Below are 18,780 nucleotides of genomic sequence, written 5' to 3' on the forward strand. Positions count from 1 at the left end.
TGTACAGCTGACGCCGTCCGCTTAGCTGGATCTTGGCTTCGTCGGGGAGACAGATAGAGCCGTCCGCAAGATCGAGGCGGATCCCCGCCGGAACCATGAATTCCATACCCAGGATCGCCTCTTGTCCTGATGGATCGCCAACCCAGATATCGAAGAAATACACCAGCGATCCCGCCAGCGTAACCTTGATCCTGGTCCTTCCTTCTGTCATGTACACGCTTTCGCCAATCCCCACACATTCCTGGCTCTGACTCGTGTCGACATAGCACCCCACCTTACGAGCAAAGGCGGTGTCCACGATGGACACCTCGGCGCCGGTGTCTAAGAGTAAGATCGACTTCTCATTGTTGATCTTGCCAGTGATCTTGGCCTGGCGGAACCACTTACCTGGCGAATGATGTTTCCAGTACCCTTTGGACTCCCCAGGGAGGAGATCGGGCACCACATCGCCAGATCTGCGGTGTTCGCTGACGCGAGGCCGACTTCGATCGCGATCATGCTCCGGGATCTCGGTCGTCACTTCTCCATCAGCTGGCGTGAACCATTCTTCCGGTCTGATTCCATCTCCACGTCCCGCGATCCAACGTTGTCGTCGACCACTGGAGTAGGTGGCCTGTTGTTCCTTCAGAAATCGAGCCATCGCAGCCTGAAAGTAAGACTCCAGTTTGCCATTCGACTCATCTGATCCGGTAGCACTGGTGGTCCGATCGGTCGACTTGGGTTTCTGCTTCCGAGGTCCTGATCGCATGCGTTCCTGACGTTGACTCCGTGATCGTGCGTCCAACATCGCAGATCCTGAAGGGCCGAGGGACATCCGTTGACGTTCAGACGACGTATCCGATACGTGTTCCGCTGCGGAGACATAAGGAGACGACGATCGGTACCCAGGGGACTCCATCCGCGGCGACGACGCGGGAGCTGGCGACACTAGATCTAGCACCTTCGGGTCTGGACTGTCCGCGATCACGTCGACCAAAGGTCTCAACTTGTCGACCAATGTCTGGATCGCTATCTGGATCACATCGAGATCCTGATCGAAAAGATCATTCGCTTCAAAGGCGCCAGCCACGAAGTCGGCTTCCTTCAACAGCCCGAGCAGGTTCTTCACCGCCATCAGCTTGTTGTCCGTCACTCGGGGGGCCGAGATCGGGCCCTTCGGGTCGTCGATCTGCTCTGGCCGCAAGATCACCATGACGGGATCTTGACGCAAGAAGTCTCGCAGTTCCTTCAAGTGATACTGACGATCCAGGTCAGCCTCGGACCAGTCGAGCGCCGACGGTCTGGGATGTTCGTCGTCCAGGCCTGGCGCTCTCAGCTTCTTCCTCACGATCTGGTCCTTGTCCGCGATCGCGCCCAGGTAGTCCGGATCGAGCCTGATCGGCGAGTCGGCGAACGCGTATCGGTCCGATCCCGCCTTAGTTTGTTTTGTTAGTGAATCTCGGTTCGCACCAAGATCCACCGGGGTCCCCGAAGGGACCTGGGGAGGATGTTGAGGTTTGTCTTCTAGATCTGTCTCCAGATCGCCCTCGATTCCGTCGACAGAGGTCCTCCGAGCACTCTGTCGATCCGCGGATCTCGTTTTGTTCAGCAGCGTCTTCGTCGATCCGATATCCGACGACGCCTCTTCCCCTGGTTCTTTCTTCACATGCGCATCTTCTACGGACTCACGGTGAAATCCGGAGTCCCCACGAGATCCGGGCACGCGCACCATTGTGGTGTAGCGGGATCGGCCAAAATTTGGTTAAGGTTAAGGCCTGATCGAGCTTCCCGCCAGCGCCCAGACACCGACTAACGGAGGGGTCCCCCAACGATCCGTGATCGGCTGAACTTGTTCTCACCTTGTGTACCCGTCGGCGGGCTGGATCTGCTCTCTCGGGGCTCCGAAGATGCAGCACTTAATGAAGATCGAATGTCTTGGCGTGACGCGGGGATAGTTTGTGGAGCAGCGCGGTAATCTTCGCTCTGCGTCCGAGTATACGCTCCGATCGAGGGTTCTTCGCTTCGATCGGTCGGCCTGGAGTTGATCCAAGGCCTGTAGTTGCCTTTCCGGGTGTGTTCCTTCCTTTCCTGAGTTGCTTGCCGCTTCCTATAGCGGGATCGAGGTTGATCGAGAGGAGAAACGATCGCCGGCCAAGCACTAATATCCGGTCGATCGAGGACATGCACACAAGAGATAGATCACTAGAGTAGGTCAAGCTGGCCAATGTATTAATCCAGTCTTAACCGTACCGCTAGTTCACTACCCAAAGTGCCGACACTGCCGAGGCCAATGTACTTGGTGACTTGAGGGGACTTGTGCTCTTCGGTGCAAATTCTGCTCTGATTTAGGTTTAGCTGCCGCTACCATCTCATCTACCATCCTACAACTCCACAATCACTGGATTCTTGTCCTGACTTCGTCCTCCATGTGCATCCCATCGTGGTCGATCCACGATCCACGATCAACCCTCGATCGGCTCCCGATCGACGATCGACTCCTGATCTGCGATCGACTCCCGATCGGCGATCGGCGATCAACTCCCGATCGACGACTCGTGCCGGTTGCCGTACGCCGCCGATCCATCACCTTCTGTCCTCGGCCATCCTAGATCTGCGAGATCTGTCGTCGATCGGGGCTTGGGTCGACCCCGAATCACGCCACGGTTCGAGCACGATCATCCACAATCCGGCTTGCCACATGTCCTGCCTTACGCGCCGCCGTCATCGGGCCACTTGAGATCTCCCGAAGAACTCCCTCTGATCCATAGACCCTCGCGGCCTGTCTCTCGATCGCTGATCCCCCATACTTCCAGTCGATCGGCCCTGCCGCCTTTCTCGGAGATCCATTCTTATTCGGCACTTCTCCACAGACGCGATGCCGGAGTGCAGAGCAAGATGATGCCGCTGTTCGATGGGCCCTACCAAGTCGTGGTCCTCCAAGAACATGGTACGCTGACACTTGACAAGGGTCGCTACATGGAGACCGTCAGCGTCGAGACTGTGAGGCCGCCGCACATGATGGATGAGGACGGCTGTGCACCAGCACGGATGTGGAGCTGGACTTGCATTTTGTATAACCTCGGTTGAACCAAGCCGAGTACATGTTGAACCAACCCAAGTACATGTGTAGCTGTAGATTGCAGTTGGTTGACGTTGAATGTAACGGGGTACAATCAAGTGTACCCATTACATGAAGAGTGACGGGTGTCACTCTCCCGAGTACATGCACATGGTACCAGTAGCTCCGCAAGCCAACCATTTGAGTTTGTGTGGGCTTTTGTATAGTTAACTTGTAGTTTGTATTAAGACCATGTTAACCTCTACCAAAACACAGTCAGTCTTATAACCTACTCCTTTGTAGCAAACCGTTCCCTTTGATGGTGAACTGCTGTTCACCTGGATATTAATATCCACACGCACTTCCTCTGTGCATTGTGCTGTGTGACCCCGTCACACTTGGTAGCACTCGTAGTCAATCCTACGCCTACGCGGGTAGATTGGTCTACCTTAATCCTCGGTGGCTCATGTCTGTGAGCCTCGATGAACGGAAGTGAGTTTCCTCACTTGACTGACTCGCAGTTCGAGTCGGTGCGGAAGATGGCGGGCATCTTCGGAAGAGATGCCCTCCGGAGCTTGGCGGCGGCGACGCCAGCCGAGCAGGTCGAGCGGGTGAGCGCGTTTGTCGAGTACGAACGTGGGCTCATCGCTCATGTGCAGGGAAACCTGCTGGCTCGGATGAGTGAGCCCAAACGGGTGCAGCCTAAGCCTCTGCGGCTAGCTGTGCCTCCGTTCGAAGGGAAGGAAGGTGATAATCTTCATTTCTGGATCCGGGAGACCGAGATTGCAATGAGCGCAGGTCTCATCTCGGCCGAGAACCTTCGAGTCGCCTTTGCGCTCTCCAATCTTGGTGGACGTGCCAGGACTTGGGCGTATAGATGTCGCCTGGATGTTTCACATTCTGGGCTCAGCTGTATGAGCAGCTTAGAGCCGCTTTTCTACCGGCGAACAACGAGTTCCGCCAGCGCTCGCGCTTCCTTGCCTGCAAACAAGGGGAGCGCGAGCTGTACGCGTACGTACAGGAGATGCGCACGTTGGCAGCCTCGCTGGTGGGGAACCCACTGTCGGAAGACGTCAAGATGACAGTCTTCGTGGACGGCCTGAAGGTCGGTCCTGCGCGCACGCAGTTGTTCCGCGTGCGCACCGCCACTATGGAGGAGGCAATCCAAGTCGCCCTCCAGGAGAAGTACAGCCACAAGCAGGCTGGTGCTCTGGCTGTTGTACAGCCTGTGGTCGCTGACAGCGAACCAGAACCCATGGATCTGAGTTCGGCTGAACAGTATTCTGTCCGCTGCTATGGTTGTGGCGGACTTGGACACTACCAACGTGTCTGCCCATCGCCAGGGTCTGTGAAGAAGACCTACCCGACGACCAGAGGGTCAAGGGGGCGCCGACGCCATGCACCGTCAGGTGCTCAAGGGGGACACAACCACCAGTAAGGACGAGGGCCTTGCTGGGGTTGGCCCGAGTCTTTGTGATGGGTGTACGGAAGGCGTACACCACAGAGACCCGGGGTCCCTTGCGAGCACTGACGCTCGCATTGGTGAAGGACAATGGTGGGTTGTCGGTAATACACGTGAGTGTACGGGGGTAATGGTATCCCTAGACATGATTGAGTCTGGGACGTCGCGCGGATGTTCGCACGTCGCCAGATGTGTCGGTTGGAATAACGACACAAATGCCAAGGCTCTGCGAGAGAGTCGAAGCACAAGGGCAGGTCTCATTGACTGATGCTGGGCCGAAGAAGAACCTTGGGGTCCGCTGTGACCCTGGCTGCCGCGCTCGAGGGCGCTGACAGCAATGGAACCGCCCATGGTCCCGGACATGAAACCGTACATGGTCCCGGACATCGTGCCGAAGTCGGCCCTGGGCATGGAACCGTATATGCCCTCGGCTTGAGCAAGTATGACTTGGCCCTGAGTGCGCCGTGCAAGCTGCACAGGCTCTTGGTCGAGTAGCGCGACAACGCCTTGAGGCTAAGTCAGCCCTCTGTGTCTGACAGACCATTGGTGAGTCATGTTCCCACCTCTGGACAGACACAAGGGCGTCCGATGGGACCGCCAAGGCGCTGGATGCGTCCGACAAGACGAAGAAGAAGGAAGGAGGCATCACTGACATGATGATCTCCGTGAAGAAGGTGCAGTGTATCTGCAACCGAGGGCTGTTATGCCTGGCATGTGGAGCTGCCTCAACAAGCAACTCCGGTGCTGAGAATCATTGCTCGGCATGAGCATTGACAAGGGTGGTGTTCGATGACACCACCAGGTGGGTAACCAAGGACCACTAACTAGCGGGTAACTTAGTTCCGCACAGAGCATGTAATGCTGAGGAGGCCGCTCAAGGCGGTTAACCAAGTACCACACACGGTCGCCCAGACCTTAACTGAAGAGGAACGCGCTGCACGCGCTTCCTGTGTGGGTAACCAAGTACCACACACAGTCGTCCAGACCATAACTGAAGTGGAAGGCCCTGCAGGCACTTCCTGTGTGGGTAACCCAGTTCCACACCAGGTCACTCAGACGGTAACGGATTGTGAAGCCGCATGATGCGCTTTCTGTGTGGGTAACGTAGTTCCATACGATGCCGTAAGGCTCCGCATGAGCTGAAAGGAGTCGCTCGAAGCGACTTCAGCGTGAGTAACTTAGTTCCACGCACGGTCAGTATGACCAAGACTAGTGATCAGGTCACTTGGGTCTCCTTGCGTGTGGTGGATGACCACACGGAGTTTAAGAGGCTCGAGACACCGTCACGATGTCATAGCTGCACGGTCCTCTTGAAGGCGCCGCGCGGCTCTGATTTTAAGTGGGGGAGGAGTGCGCGGAAGCACTTCCTCCAAGGGCTTGACACCCGGTCATCATGGATGACTTTCGACTGGGCGTCGACCAGCGCAGCTGTGGTCATGCGCACAGAAGCCGTGGCTTGGGTACACGACGTACCTGCGGCAATGCATGTTGCGTCGCCGCCGACTCGGCGAGCATGGTCGAGCACGACTGGAGTGTGTCTGCCGGAGGGCAACACCTCAATGACCACATGCAGGAGCATGCTCGGTCTGCAGGCAAAGGCCCCTGCGCGGCAGTGATCGTTGGTACGGTCTGTCGCGGATAGCACTGTGCGGCGTTGGGACAACAAGTGTCCATGACTCGGTGCCGAGATGGCTGAGTCTGAGTATGCGTTCATGCCATGCAGCTAATCTGAATGCAGGACAAGCTATACGCTGTCATGGGTGCCATAGCCCGAAGACGTGGGTAACAGAATAACACGTCAAGTCACGCAGACTCAAACTACATCCAGGCTGGTAGATGCCAAGCCCTGGTCGACGATGTTGACCCAGAGCCAAGGAAGGGTTGCTGCCCGTGCCACCGGAGTCTGCTGGCATAGTGACTCGGTGCTGCAGGGCGGCGCGAGGTTAGACGGCCGGCTGCCGCCTGACCCGCCGGGGCTCAAATCGTAAGTGGGGGAGGGGATCGGAAGTGCCCTTCCTCCCGAGGTCTCTGGCATGAGACTTGCTTCGTCGTAGAAGCCAGTGTAGTGGCTGCACCATGCAGCCACTCACGAAGTATTGCACGAAGGCGCTGGACCTGATGCATCGCTGCTCAGGTCCCATGGTCATGATGACCAATGGCCAGCAACCTTGGCAGTGGCTACTGTTGCTGCTGGGCCGAAGATGGCACGCGCACTCGCTGCTGGAAGGCTGTCTCGGTCAGGCAAGGACATGGCAGCCAGTCTGCGGCTTGGTCCGCGGACGATGGCATGTGTACATGCGCAACACCATGCCGCAGGGTGATGCTGTTGCTACACTGGACGCGGTGCGTCTACCGGCCAAGTAGCCATCAGCACCACGCCAAAGCTCCAGACTGTTGCTACGCTGGGTGCGGCACGTCTGCCGGCCAGGTAGCCATCAGTCCCGAGCATGGGTGTTACCCACAAGGGGAGAACCCGAAAGTGTTTACTTTGCAGGCATTCACAGTTGGCGCGGCACGTGCCGCACCTGTAAGGCGCGAAGCCATAAGCGTGCACGCGGCACATACTACCTGTGAGATAGTCGCGGTGTGTGACGCTCACTGTGCGCGTGGCACTTGGTGTACACGATGTACCCGCAGTGCACGCGACACTTCTTGTGCACGTGACACTTGAGGTGCACGAGGCACTTATGGCAGTCGTGGTACGTGTCATACACTACATGCCTTTGGTGTATGAGGCGGTGCCCTCGTACACCTTGAGGTCCTGTATGGACTGTGTGCCATGCGGTCTTGCGCGCACACCGACCTGGTGTTGGTCGCCGCGACGCAGGATGCAATCGCCGGTGACGGAGGGCAGTACACCCCACACCACGATGAAGTACCCTTGCGGTACCCTGGTGTCGAAGGAAGATACCTTAGCGTCGGCGACGTGATGGCCGTGACGCGCTGCAGGGCTTTAGACAAGTCCGCCGCGTTGCTCTGTATGATGAGCGGGTTGCTGGAAGCAGCCATGATCGCTCAAGCAAACACGACGTTGAAGCATGACGCTTCATGGCTGTGGTCAGCGCTTGACCATAGCCCATGGGTCCAGCCGACGTATTCGGCCGACCGGCACACCGTGCTGTGACGAGCGGGGCCCTGTCGGGCCGCTGTCATGGCCGGAGATGAGCAACACAGCTCTCTCCATGGTTTCGCTACGCGCTGACCGGAAAGGTGCTGTCCCTCGCGGGGGGCACTGCAGCACGAACGTGCCAGCGGGGCCCGAGGGCCATGCGACGCCAACTGCTGGTTGTCTACGAGGGACACCGCAAGTTTGGAGGAACATGCATCCCGTGCCGAGGCACTCTGCGCCTGCTAGCGCTGTGGATACGGCCACTAAAGGCGTCGGCTTCGCGACCAACATCGCCGAGGGCAGGGGGGTTCCGCGCGGGGTGCCCGCTGCGGGCACAAGTCACTGTGGGCGTGACGATGAGGCGCGCCAGCCTTGGCGAATTCGACCTTTGGGTGTTCAGATTCTCTCGAAGCTGATTGGAGAATCAGATGTGACTCTCAGATAAGTTCACCTGGATAGTAATATCCACACGCACTTCCTCTGTGCATTGTGCTGTGTGACCCCGTCACATTGAAGTTGAAGTGGTTAGGAAGCAAGGAGACCACAAGGACGTACTAGGATACCAAGGAAGCACGAGAAGTCTAACCAACGGCAAAATACACTCAGTTGACAATTTTCCCTCTACTACAACAACTACCACGTGACATCCTTATCTATAATAATGGGGCGCTGATTTAGGTGTGGATTTCTTTAAAGCGTATCCGTATTTAATACGGAGACGCTACGGACACTAGAGCACGAATCCAATTGGTTTTAGGCACAAGGTAGCACTCCACCACTATGACGCAGGAATGACCACATGCATACGGGAACCGGGAATTTGTGAATTAACGTAAATTCCCGAATAATACCCCTTACCCGTATACATGTAGTACCCTCTAAAACGTAACCCAATGTGTATCCCAGGGTTACAATGTTACTTCCATACAAAGATCAAGTATATATTTATGAATTTATTGTCGAAATCATGTTTATACTGTTTAATATCAATAATTTAGCATATTTGTTTTGAAAATGGGAGGGTGCTAATAAATAGTGCCCGGGGTTTTATTCGGTAATGTCCGTTAGGTACAGCAATCTGCGTCAATAAGCAACGGGTCCTTAACTTATAATCTAACAAAATTTATATTATGCTGGTCGCGATGTGGCAACACGGAAGATGGGCAAGTTGCCCTGCATGTACTGAGAGGGCACAAATCTAGTGAATGAGCAAACACGGGTGGCAAGCCTTGGAACGACCTAGAAGTTATGGACTTCGTAATGATCGCGGTCACCGACGGGGTCAACCTAACAGAGCAATGACATTCACCACACTATGAAGATATACTGCGATGTAGTGGTGTGAGGCTCTTGGATTTAGTCTTAGGACTTCCAGTAGCTTCTAGTTGGAGCCTCCTACAGCACTGTCGGTTTGGCCCACAGAAAAACCATTATACCTAGCTAAATCAATACATTGTGGGTTTGACCGTCCTACGTCTTGTCTTTGTTGGTCACGTATTCCTTTTATACACTCTGAAATCCAGTATATATCAGGCGTTGCTTACTCACGCAGATTACTGTAGCAGGTTCAGCCAAGAACTCTATTTGCCGCAATTCTCAATTCTAGTCCAGAACGGGTCCGTCTTCTACTGTATATTGGTCACCAATTCAAATGCAGAAACACGAAGTGGTAAAACAAAACAAAAATCCTGTGATGTGTCGATGAAACGCATTCCCACGGATTGGTTGTATTGTATGCGGTTTACACTCAGTGCAAGCTTTGCTTCAGCCCCGTATCCCTACATATCCGACGGCTGCGGCTGTCCTAGTCTGTAATCTGTACACTATGCATTTCCACGGATTGGTATTAAAAACACCATTGTTATACATGTACAGTATCGTTTTTTTTACAAAACAAATTTAGTGCTGTCGACACCACATGAATTTGTATATCGCGACATAAATACGGTAAATGCATCAACGGGCAACAATGCTGACGGTACAATGTATACGTCCTAGCCCACCTTGGAGTGAATTACCGTTTGTCTTCTTCTTTGAAATCAATCTTCGTGGCTTCAGACTACATGTAAAGCGGTGGCGATGCAATGGGGCGGTGGGGGTAGGGGGGGTCCTCTGCAAAGTTTGCTTTTCGACTGGAAGATTTTACTATGGAAGTATATTCTTCTAGTTGTGCACACCTCGTGAGACTTCGGCTACCCATTTTGGCCCTTTGCCATTTTCCAGGGATCATAGCGAATCGCTAGGGGTGATACGTTTTGGGTTACACACAGCGATTCTAATAAAACTAACGTTTGAGCCTTTCGCCGATGGTCACTGTGCCGTCAAGCGCTCGTGGTTTACTGTAGCCTACTGCATATTAGTCGCGAGCACGTGGTTTAATCGGCGGCACGCACAGTACCACCTCGACTAGATAACGTGAAGACAGTCGTGGCAGCACCCGTCGTCTGCTGCGCACGAACGCCTCCTGTGCACTAGGAACCTTTGCACTGCCGCGCATATCACGCCTGCGGTACACGTAACCAACCGAGTCGGCCACTTCCTGCCAGTCCTTTGCGCGGTGTTCCAGCCAAGGTGTCCGCACTGTTATCACGATATCGTCGGGTGCCAGGCCACAGAACTTCTCTCCACTGTCGACTGATGTCGGGAACCTCACCTCATGAACACACAGAGCAGAATGGTTGGGCTCCAAATCGCATCAGCACAGGCCGCGACTAGCCCGATTCGACAGTCAATGCATCCGTGGCACACTGTACCAGCTGCATCTGTTTCAGCGGAAGGACGAGCTTTTAGAGTCGCAGGTAACCCGGGTCACGCGTCCACAGCGTGACCTCTCCCCAAACGCTAGCAGTGACTTAGCGATGCGCTCATGACCTTCTTCAGGTATCCTTCCCTGGGCCCAGACAGCACAACGCCACCCAGTCATTCGTCGCACCTTTCCCTCAAACCACCAAGCTGCAAGCTACCGCCGTCCCTGGTCCTCGCCATTCCTCAATTTCCGTCGGTCCTAGCAACAACAGATATGGTGTCCAGCTCATTCGCCGCCTTGGTGATCGCCACCGCCAATTTGGCCCTGCGTGTCGATGCGCACAGCCACATGATCGACCCGATGCCGACGTGGCCCGTATCCTGGGCCACCAACAACTTCGCGGCCACCATCGCCGGCCAGACGTACCTCCCGTGTCCCGACGGCATGTCCTACTCGACAGCTCCAGAGCTCAACACGGAGGCCTACTGGACCGCCTTCAACGAGAGCTCGTACACGTCGCTCAAGGACCTGGTCGACAAGACGGCAGAGGTGCAGACGCTGTCGCCCTTCGGCACCGCTACCCTCGAGTGCGGCTTCTCCCTCGCCAACGGATCAGCTCGTGATATCCCGTCCGAGTATGTTGAGTGGAATCAGCTCACGGAGGGCCACGACGGCCCCTGCGAAGTGTACTGCGACGATGTCTTGGCCTTCGAGAATGATAACTGCGCCGAGAACCTTCCAGGTTCTCCGAGCCAGTGGCCGTACGACGTCTCCAAGTGCGAAGGCGCCTCGCGTCTCACTGCCTACTGGATCGCCCTGCATGGCCTCCCATGGCAGGTGTACATCAACTGCGTCCCGCTCACGAGATCGGTGAACAGCACCACCGTAGCAGCAGCCTCCAGTACGTCGTCCGGCTCCACATCGACGACTTCGACTACTTCTGCACCTGTGGCGACCACTGCAACCCCCAGTAGCACGACCCCAACCAGCACGACGGCTACTCCAACGGTGGCCACAACAACTTTAACTGCTTCTTCCATCGCTGGTGAAGCAGAGGACTCCGAGTGCGGCTCGCTCGACGTGGCTGGGTCGGATGAATCGGACTGCGAGCCTCTCGACGTCGCCGGATCGGACGAATCTGGCTGCGGGTCCCTCAATGTTGCCGGAGACGACACCGACGAGTCAACGTCGTCCTCTACCTCCACCAGAACCTCCACATCAACCGGAACTTCGACTTCGACTGGAACTTCGACTTCGACGGGGTCCACCACCACCACTACGACGTCGTCGGCGGCGGGTGAGTCCGACTCGGACGAGGTTGCGGGTGACGCTGACACCACCGCGAGCTACACGGACGACTCCGAGTGCGGATCTCTCGACGTGGCCGGCGACGACGACTCGGAGTGCGGGTCGCTCGACATGGCCGAGAGCGCCGAGTCCGACGCCGCCTACACGGGCTCCTCGACGGGCATCACCTTCAGCACTATCCAGGGCACCACCAACGCCGGCACGGTGTCCCCGCAAGCCCAAGGAGCAGTAGGATCGCTCATGGATGTGCGTCCGTCGTGTTAGCTTGAATGTTTTACATCGTATCCGTCGTTTGGAAATTTTGGCTACATTTGCCCAATATGTTATTGTGAGTTCTACTCTAATTTTCCGATCGGGGCGGATTGAATCGACCGTGGCAAACCGCCGGCGAATCGCCAAAGCACTTGGGTTGACTATGGTCGCCCGGTTATGCCCCCTTGACTCCCTACTAAGTACGGATTGGGGCCGGCGATTCGGCAAATGACTTGATGTTTGTATTGGTCGGTTGTAGACCTGTTTAGTGCAGTGCACGAAAGTCCCCACAAATGCACTATAAAGTACTTTAGTGCACGCGCTAATGTCCAGCATCAGTTGTGTGCAGGTGCGCCAAAAGTGCACTAAAGTACTTTATAGTGCAGTGCACGAAAGTCCCCACAAATGCACCATAAAGTACTTTAGTGCACGCGCTAATGTCCAGCATCAGTTGTGTGCAGGTGCGCCAAAAGTGCACTAAAGTACTTTAGTGCATTTGTAGGGACTTTCGTGCACTGCATTAAACAGGTCTAGTCGGTTGGACAGGGGCCCCAAAAGTTTTGGGTCGGTTTTGGCCCAAAACCGACCCGATTCGGCAAATTTGGCCGGAATTCACAATATATAAGCTGAATGTATCGAAATGATAGACGCCAGTGTCCTTAAATGATACACTCAATTCCATGTTCAGTCACACGATTTCCGATTCCGAGCGGCCCTCCACACCAAACAACCGCTCGACTTGCTACAGTAGTGCAATGGCGGACGACATTTCGACGTGGGACGCCGCGGGCGTCGTGGCGCGGGCCAAGGCGCTGATCCACTCGAGCAATGTGCGTGTCTTCTGCTTCCCCTCCGCCTTCGCTCTCTGGTCATGCAACGCGCAGCATCCAGCTCGCTCTGTAGCCGACGCAATCCTCCTCTATAGAGCGGAACAAGTCCAGCGTGACGCAAGTCGTTTCCCCACTAATTTCCCCCTTTTTGCGTCATATTCTGCAGTACGAGAAGGTGGCGGATGCGCGCAAGGGCGTGGACGACACGCTGGCCCAGTGGGTGGCGGCCATTCAAGCTCAGAGCGACCCCATGACCGTCGCGAGGGGCAGCACGGCCGTCGTGGCGCTCTGGCGCCAGTACGCGGCCCTGGAGATGGAGCTGCGCCAGTTCAAGCAGGCCACCAAGGTCTTTGAGCGGGCCGTGAACTGCCCCGTGGCCGGCTCGAGCACGGCCCTGTGGCTGCAATACGCAGACTTCTGCGTGCAGAGGAAGAAGTTCTCGAACGCCCGCAAGATCTTCGTGCGCGCGCTGCAGGCGCTGCCGGACACGGAGCAGGCCCAGGTCTGGGCTAGGTTCTACGGCTTTGTGTGCACCCACGTGGACAACAAGCTGTCCCTAGCCATGCTGCAGCACCAGGTCATGCCGGACAAGTTCCCGCAGCCAGGGACGACCCCTGCACCGATGCCTGTTGCTGCAGTATCGGCCCCTTCTGCTGCTGTTACTGCGCCCGCAGCTCCTGTTGTAGCAGCTTCTACTCCGGTGGCGGCGACCCCGAACACGATCCCGAGTACGTTGCAGCCGCAGCAGCCATGTGCTGCGAGCACCGGGCCGGGAGTTGTGTCTCTTGTGGACCCGGTTGTAGCTTTTATTGACAAGACTGGCGAAGTTAACCCCGCACCGACGCCAACCCCGTCTCCTCTTGCCGTGGAGAGCGTGGGCCGCGCGGTGGATCGTGTAGGCGCAGTGAAGCGGCCCTCAGACCCTCGACTTGCCGGCGATGCTAAGCGCGTCAAGCAGGATGTAGCCGTGCCTGACGCAACGGCTGCGCCTGCCGCTGCTGAGCCTACTGCGTACTTCTCGCACATTCCGCAAACGCTTCCGTTTATACCCAGTTGCCCGCACTTGCTGTTTGATAGCGTGGCGGACGGTGAGGCTCAGAAGCAGATTGGTAACGAGCTTCTGGAGAGGTTGTCTGATGTCTTGGGCGACAGCGCCGTCTTTGAGGGCGTCCGCGATCTTTGTGACAACCAACGCACCCGTGACCGTGAGATGCTATACCGCTGGCAAGAGCTCGTTGGCATGCAAATGAAGGAGGGCAGCGAATTGTTCGCACGTCACGTGGCACTCGAGATGCAGCACGGATTCTCGGACCCTCGTGGACTTATTGCGCTCAAGACGCAGCACTTGGAACAGCGCCGCGAGTTCTCGAGTCGCTGTCAGATGTCCCAGCAGCAATTTATCGAGATTTGTGCCATGGACCGCGCCAACGCTCTGAAGGCTCAGCAGATCTCGCTCGAGAACATGAAGATTCCGGAAATGTTGGTGACTACGGACTCGGAAGTCGTCAGTTTGCAGGTAGGTACACTGGGATATCCTAGCGTATTGGGCGTTATGCTGATGCTGTCCTGTGCTTGGAGATTATGGGGCCAATGTCTGACTCGTATCTGTGTTTGTCAATGATCGCTTGTGTATGTGTTGCTGTATGCAGCGTGCTATTGTAGGTTTGATCCTGGAAGCCGAGAAGCTGTGGCGTGAGGAGAATCAGCGGTCAAATGCTGCTGAAGCATCCGCTGCTAGCAAGAAGGGCTCGCAAACATCTTCTGCTTCCGCAGCACCTAACCGTCCTCCTATGCGGCAGCGGCGCGACAGCCAAGATTCCTCTACTTCCAGTCACTCTACTGCTCGTAGCTCTAGTGGCGGCGGTGGAGGTTTCCGTGGCAGCGGCAACGGTCATGGCCGACAAGACCAGCGCGGATCTCGCAACTGGGGCGGTAATAACGGGAACAACCGCCGCCGTGGAGATCGTGGCGACCCGCGTGGAGGGCGAGGCCGCTCGAACAAGTGGGACATTCAGCCTCCGCAAGCCAGTCCTCCTGGTGCCGCTGCCGCTGCCCCTTCGCAACCGCATTCACGTTACGATTACCCTGGACAACAGGCTGCGCCTAGACTGCAAGAACAGCAGCAGATGCCTATGTATGGTCGGGGGCCGCAACGGATGCAGGCGCCTCCGCAGCAGCAGCAACCGCGCCAATTCCAGCAGCAGCCACCGCCGCACGGTGCACCGAATGCACCGCCCTATGATGAATATGGAGGCCGCCAAGGTCCCATGCCAGAGCAGCAGGGTTATGCACCCCAGCCTTCAGGCGCAAATTTCTCTGGGCCGCAGGATGGCCCTCGCGATCGCTTCGTAGGACAAGGAGGCCCTTCTAGAGGTGGCCATGGCGCATGGCCGCAGCAGCAGCAACAGCAGCAACAGGTATTTCCACCGCAGCAGCAGCAACAGCCAATGCGGCAACGCTCGGGCCCGCCCGCTGCTGGTGCGTATGATCCTTCTCTCTCGCGATATGGAGCAGGTGCAGGGCCTGGTGCTGGGGGCCGAGATGACCCCGGTCCTGCCCCGTATGGCAACGCGAATGCGCGTCGCGGCGGCATGCCTGCCGAGGCTCCGTACTATCAGGAGCCACCCCAGCAGCAGCAGGCGCCCTACCGCCAGCAGCAACAGCTACCTCCGCAGCAGCAGCAACCCCCACGCCGTGACAACTTCCCTGCATATGCGTATGATCAGTACGGGCCACCTCAAGGCGAGTTCCAGCCGCGTGGAGGGGGTAGACCCATGGGAAATTACGGCCCCGGACCTGGCCAACAGCAGCCACCACCCCAAGAGATGATGCAGCGCCAGCAACCCCAGCAGCGTCACCAACAGCAGCAGCGTCACCAACAGCAGCAGCGCTACCAAGCGGATCACTTACTCCCGTCGCCTGCCCCTGGCATGAACAACCGTCGCAATCGACGTGGTGGTCGCTACGGCCGTCGGTGAGTCCCCCCCCAGTTAGTTTTGCCAGCGAATGGAAGCCGAATTGAATGTGTTAGGGCAGCGAGATGGAACTACGCATGACATAGGCCATGGCGAGCAGGACTAGCGAACGATGGCGCTTCAGACTTCTTCGTTGAAAAGTGCGGCACCCTTGCCTTGGGTCGTTGTTGCAGAAGCCAACCCTTTGAACGCTATGGTGATGCCTTACCGTCTACAAGATTCTTGGAGTAAGTAAGTACTACGCATGTAGTTTGAAGTAGACGGTCGCCATCTAACGTCAAACAAGCCAAACAAGAAGCAGCCCCCGAGTCCTTGAGCGGCGAGAGCTTCCTGCAACCAACGCCGCGGGCTTTGTTCATGTTCAATAACGCATCTTGTTAAACAGCGACCCGGCCACACGCTCAAGCACCAGCAATGTCTTCAGCGGCGCCATCGACGAGCGTTTTCAACCAGCAAAGTCTCCACAAACGTGAACGGTGCACCTCGCAATGCGAGTCGCATGCAGAAGTGGAGATACCGGTGGTCCATTCGCTCAAGTAGTCGAAGGCACTCTCGCCACTGCAACGGCGGCATGCGTCCCATAGACAACGGCAGGCGGTGTGAGCAGTGCTTATCGTGTCTGGCGGGGTGGTATTGCGCTCTTCACTCGGCAAAAAGCTCGACTGAATATTCGTGGGCCCGGGCCGTTGTGTTCACACGAACCTTCCACCGCGTTCTCGGTTGTTCAACTTGCCTGCTGACGTACGCAAAGAGCAGATCCCGCCGGCAAAGGTAACAAACAAGGGCCGGCCGGGCCCCACGTTAGAACAGTCTAGAACGCTTCGGTTGTCAAAGTCACTAATTAGTGACAGGGACACTTCTTCGGACGAAATACGTCTGATTCTGCACCCATCATCGCATCAATTCCCACAGTTTGAGTCGCTCCGGACTCAGATCCTTTGCTGCGCTGTCCGACTTCAAGCGCCCCGCCCCTGCTCCACCACACGCACAGGCGATCCAGCCCTTGTGACAAGGGGGCCGATAATGTGCGTCATTCGGAAATCTACCAGAGACCCCCCTAGTCTAGACAAGATGAACCCCACGCTCGCCATCGCCGTGAAGAAGGCCGCGCGCTTCTCGCCCGCGGGCCGCCGCCTGTTCTCGTCGGGCAAGGACATCCGCTTCGGCGTGGAGGGCCGCGCCGCCATGCTCAAGGGCGCGGACCAGCTGGCCAACGCCGTGCAGGTGACCTTGGGCCCCAAGGGCCGCAACGTGGTGATCGACCAGTCGTACGGCGCCCCCAAGATCACCAAGGACGGCGTGACGGTGGCCCGCAGCGTGGACTTCAAGGACAAGTTCGAGAACATGGGCGCGCAGCTCGTGCGCTCCGTGGCCAGCAGCACCAACGACGCGGCCGGTGACGGCACCACGTCGGCCACCGTGCTGACGCGCGCCATCTTCAGCGAGGGCTGCAAGTCGGTGGCCGCCGGCATGAACCCCACGGACCTGCGCCGCGGCATCCAGATGGCCGTGGACCACGTCGTGGACGGCCTGCAGAAGCTGTCGCAGGACGTGGCCGACAAGGAGAAGGTGGCCCAGGTGGCCACCATCTCGGCCAACTCGGAGACGGAGATCGGCAACCTCATCAGCGACGCCATGGAGCGCGTGGGCAAGGAGGGCGTCATCACGGTGCAGGACGGCAAGACGCTGTACAACGAGCTAGAGGTGGTCGAGGGCATGAAGTTCGACCGCGGCTTCATCTCGCCCTACTTCGTCACGGACAACAAGACCCAGAGCTGCGAGATGGAGAACCCCTACATCCTCCTGGTGGAGAAGAAGGTCTCGAGCCTGCAGAGCATCATCCCCATGCTGGAGACGGTCGTCAAGCAGCAGCGCCCGCTGCTCATCATCGCCGAGGACGTCGAGAGCGAGGCTCTGGCCGCCCTGGTCATCAACAAGATCCGCGGTGGCGTCAAGGTGTGCGCCGTCAAGGCCCCCGGCTTCGGTGACAACCGCAAGGCCACCCTGCAGGACATGGCCGTGCTGACGGGTGCCACCGTCATCTCGGAGGACTTGGGCCACCGCCTCGAGACCGCCACTCCGGACATGCTGGGTAGCGCCAAGAAGGTGACCGTCACCAAGGACGACACCCTGCTGCTGGACGGCGCTGGCGCCCCCGAGGCCGTGGAGGAGCGCGGCAACCTGCTGCGTGCCTCGATCGAGAGCACCACCTCGGAATACGAGAAGGAGAAGCTCCAGGAGCGTCTGGCCAAGCTGAGCGGCGGCGTTGCCGTGATCAAGGTTGGCGGTGCCAGCGAGGTTGAGGTCGGCGAGAAGAAGGACCGCGTCGTGGACGCGCTGAACGCCACCCGCGCGGCTGTTGCCGAGGGCATCGTGCCCGGTGGCGGTGCCGCCCTCCTGTGGGCCTCGCGCACGCTCAACACGCTGTACGACTCGTGCGCCAACCTGGACCAGAAGGTGGGTGTGGAGATCGTCGAGCGCGCTTGCCGTGCCCCCGCCACGCAGATCGCCAAGAACGCCGGCCACGAGGGTGCCGTCGTTGTGGGCAAGCTGCTGGAGAACGACCAGGCCGAGTTCGGCTTCAACGCGCAGACTGGCGAGTACGTCAACATGGTTGACGCTGGTATCATCGACCCGACCAAGGTCGTGCGCACGGGCCTGGTGGACGCCTCGAGCGTGGCGTCGCTCATGATGACGGCCGAGGCCCTCATCGCCGACCACCCGGAGGAGGCCGGCGCGGCCCCGCCGATGGGCGGCATGGGTGGCATGGGCGGTATGGGCGGCATGGGCGGCATGATGTAAGCGCGCCGCCAGCCTCCCCGTCCGTCAGCTAGCCAATGAACCCTCGCACTGCGCAGCCTGCATGCTGGGCGCCGTGCGGGAGAAAGATCCGATGTGAAGCGTGGAGCTGTTGCGACTGAACGAAGGGACCGAGCAGCGAGCGTCGTGTATTTCTCGTGGAGAGTAGCGCAGCGCCGCCGCGCTCCTCTCGTTGTCATTGCAGAAAGCGTGTAAGGAGAATAGAATTATTAGTTCGCAACTGAGTCTGAGTACCGGTAGA

The 18,780-nt window shown here is 57.6% G+C and overlaps 4 protein-coding genes across 4 annotated transcripts; 3 read left to right on the forward strand and 1 right to left on the reverse strand.

Annotated features, from left to right (window-relative positions):
• Nucleotides 1-5: 5 nt before the first annotated feature.
• PHYSODRAFT_339182 (hypothetical protein) lies at nt 6-1,711 on the reverse strand (the record flags this gene model as incomplete). Its single annotated transcript, XM_009537084.1, has 1 exon — nt 6-1,711. A coding segment is annotated over one exon (1,706 nt), but the record flags the coding sequence as incomplete, so codon positions are not given.
• Nucleotides 1,712-10,627: 8,916 nt separating this feature from the next.
• PHYSODRAFT_318693 (hypothetical protein) lies at nt 10,628-11,926 on the forward strand (the record flags this gene model as incomplete). The annotated part of the gene is made up of 1 exon (XM_009537085.1): nt 10,628-11,926. One exon carries the CDS (start codon nt 10,628-10,630, stop codon nt 11,924-11,926), a length of 1,299 nt encoding a protein of 432 aa, XP_009535380.1.
• Nucleotides 11,927-12,669: 743 nt separating this feature from the next.
• PHYSODRAFT_525781 (hypothetical protein) lies at nt 12,670-15,115 on the forward strand (the record flags this gene model as incomplete). Its single annotated transcript, XM_009537086.1, has 4 exons — nt 12,670-12,813; nt 12,911-14,260; nt 14,394-15,006; nt 15,072-15,115. 4 exons carry the CDS (start codon nt 12,670-12,672, stop codon nt 15,113-15,115), a joined length of 2,151 nt encoding a protein of 716 aa, XP_009535381.1.
• A 1,675-nt stretch (nt 15,116-16,790) lies between these two features.
• On the forward strand, nt 16,791-18,762 carry PHYSODRAFT_549587 (hypothetical protein; the record flags this gene model as incomplete). The annotated part of the gene is made up of 1 exon (XM_009537087.1): nt 16,791-18,762. The coding sequence occupies one exon, from the start codon at nt 16,791-16,793 to the stop codon at nt 18,519-18,521; it is 1,731 nt and encodes a 576-aa protein (XP_009535382.1). The 3' UTR covers nt 18,522-18,762.
• Nucleotides 18,763-18,780: the final 18 nt, after the last annotated feature.

This window comes from Phytophthora sojae (genome assembly GCF_000149755.1).
Source record: "Phytophthora sojae unplaced genomic scaffold PHYSOscaffold_10, whole genome shotgun sequence".
In the NCBI taxonomy this organism is placed as follows: Eukaryota; Oomycota; class Peronosporomycetes; order Peronosporales; family Peronosporaceae; genus Phytophthora; species Phytophthora sojae.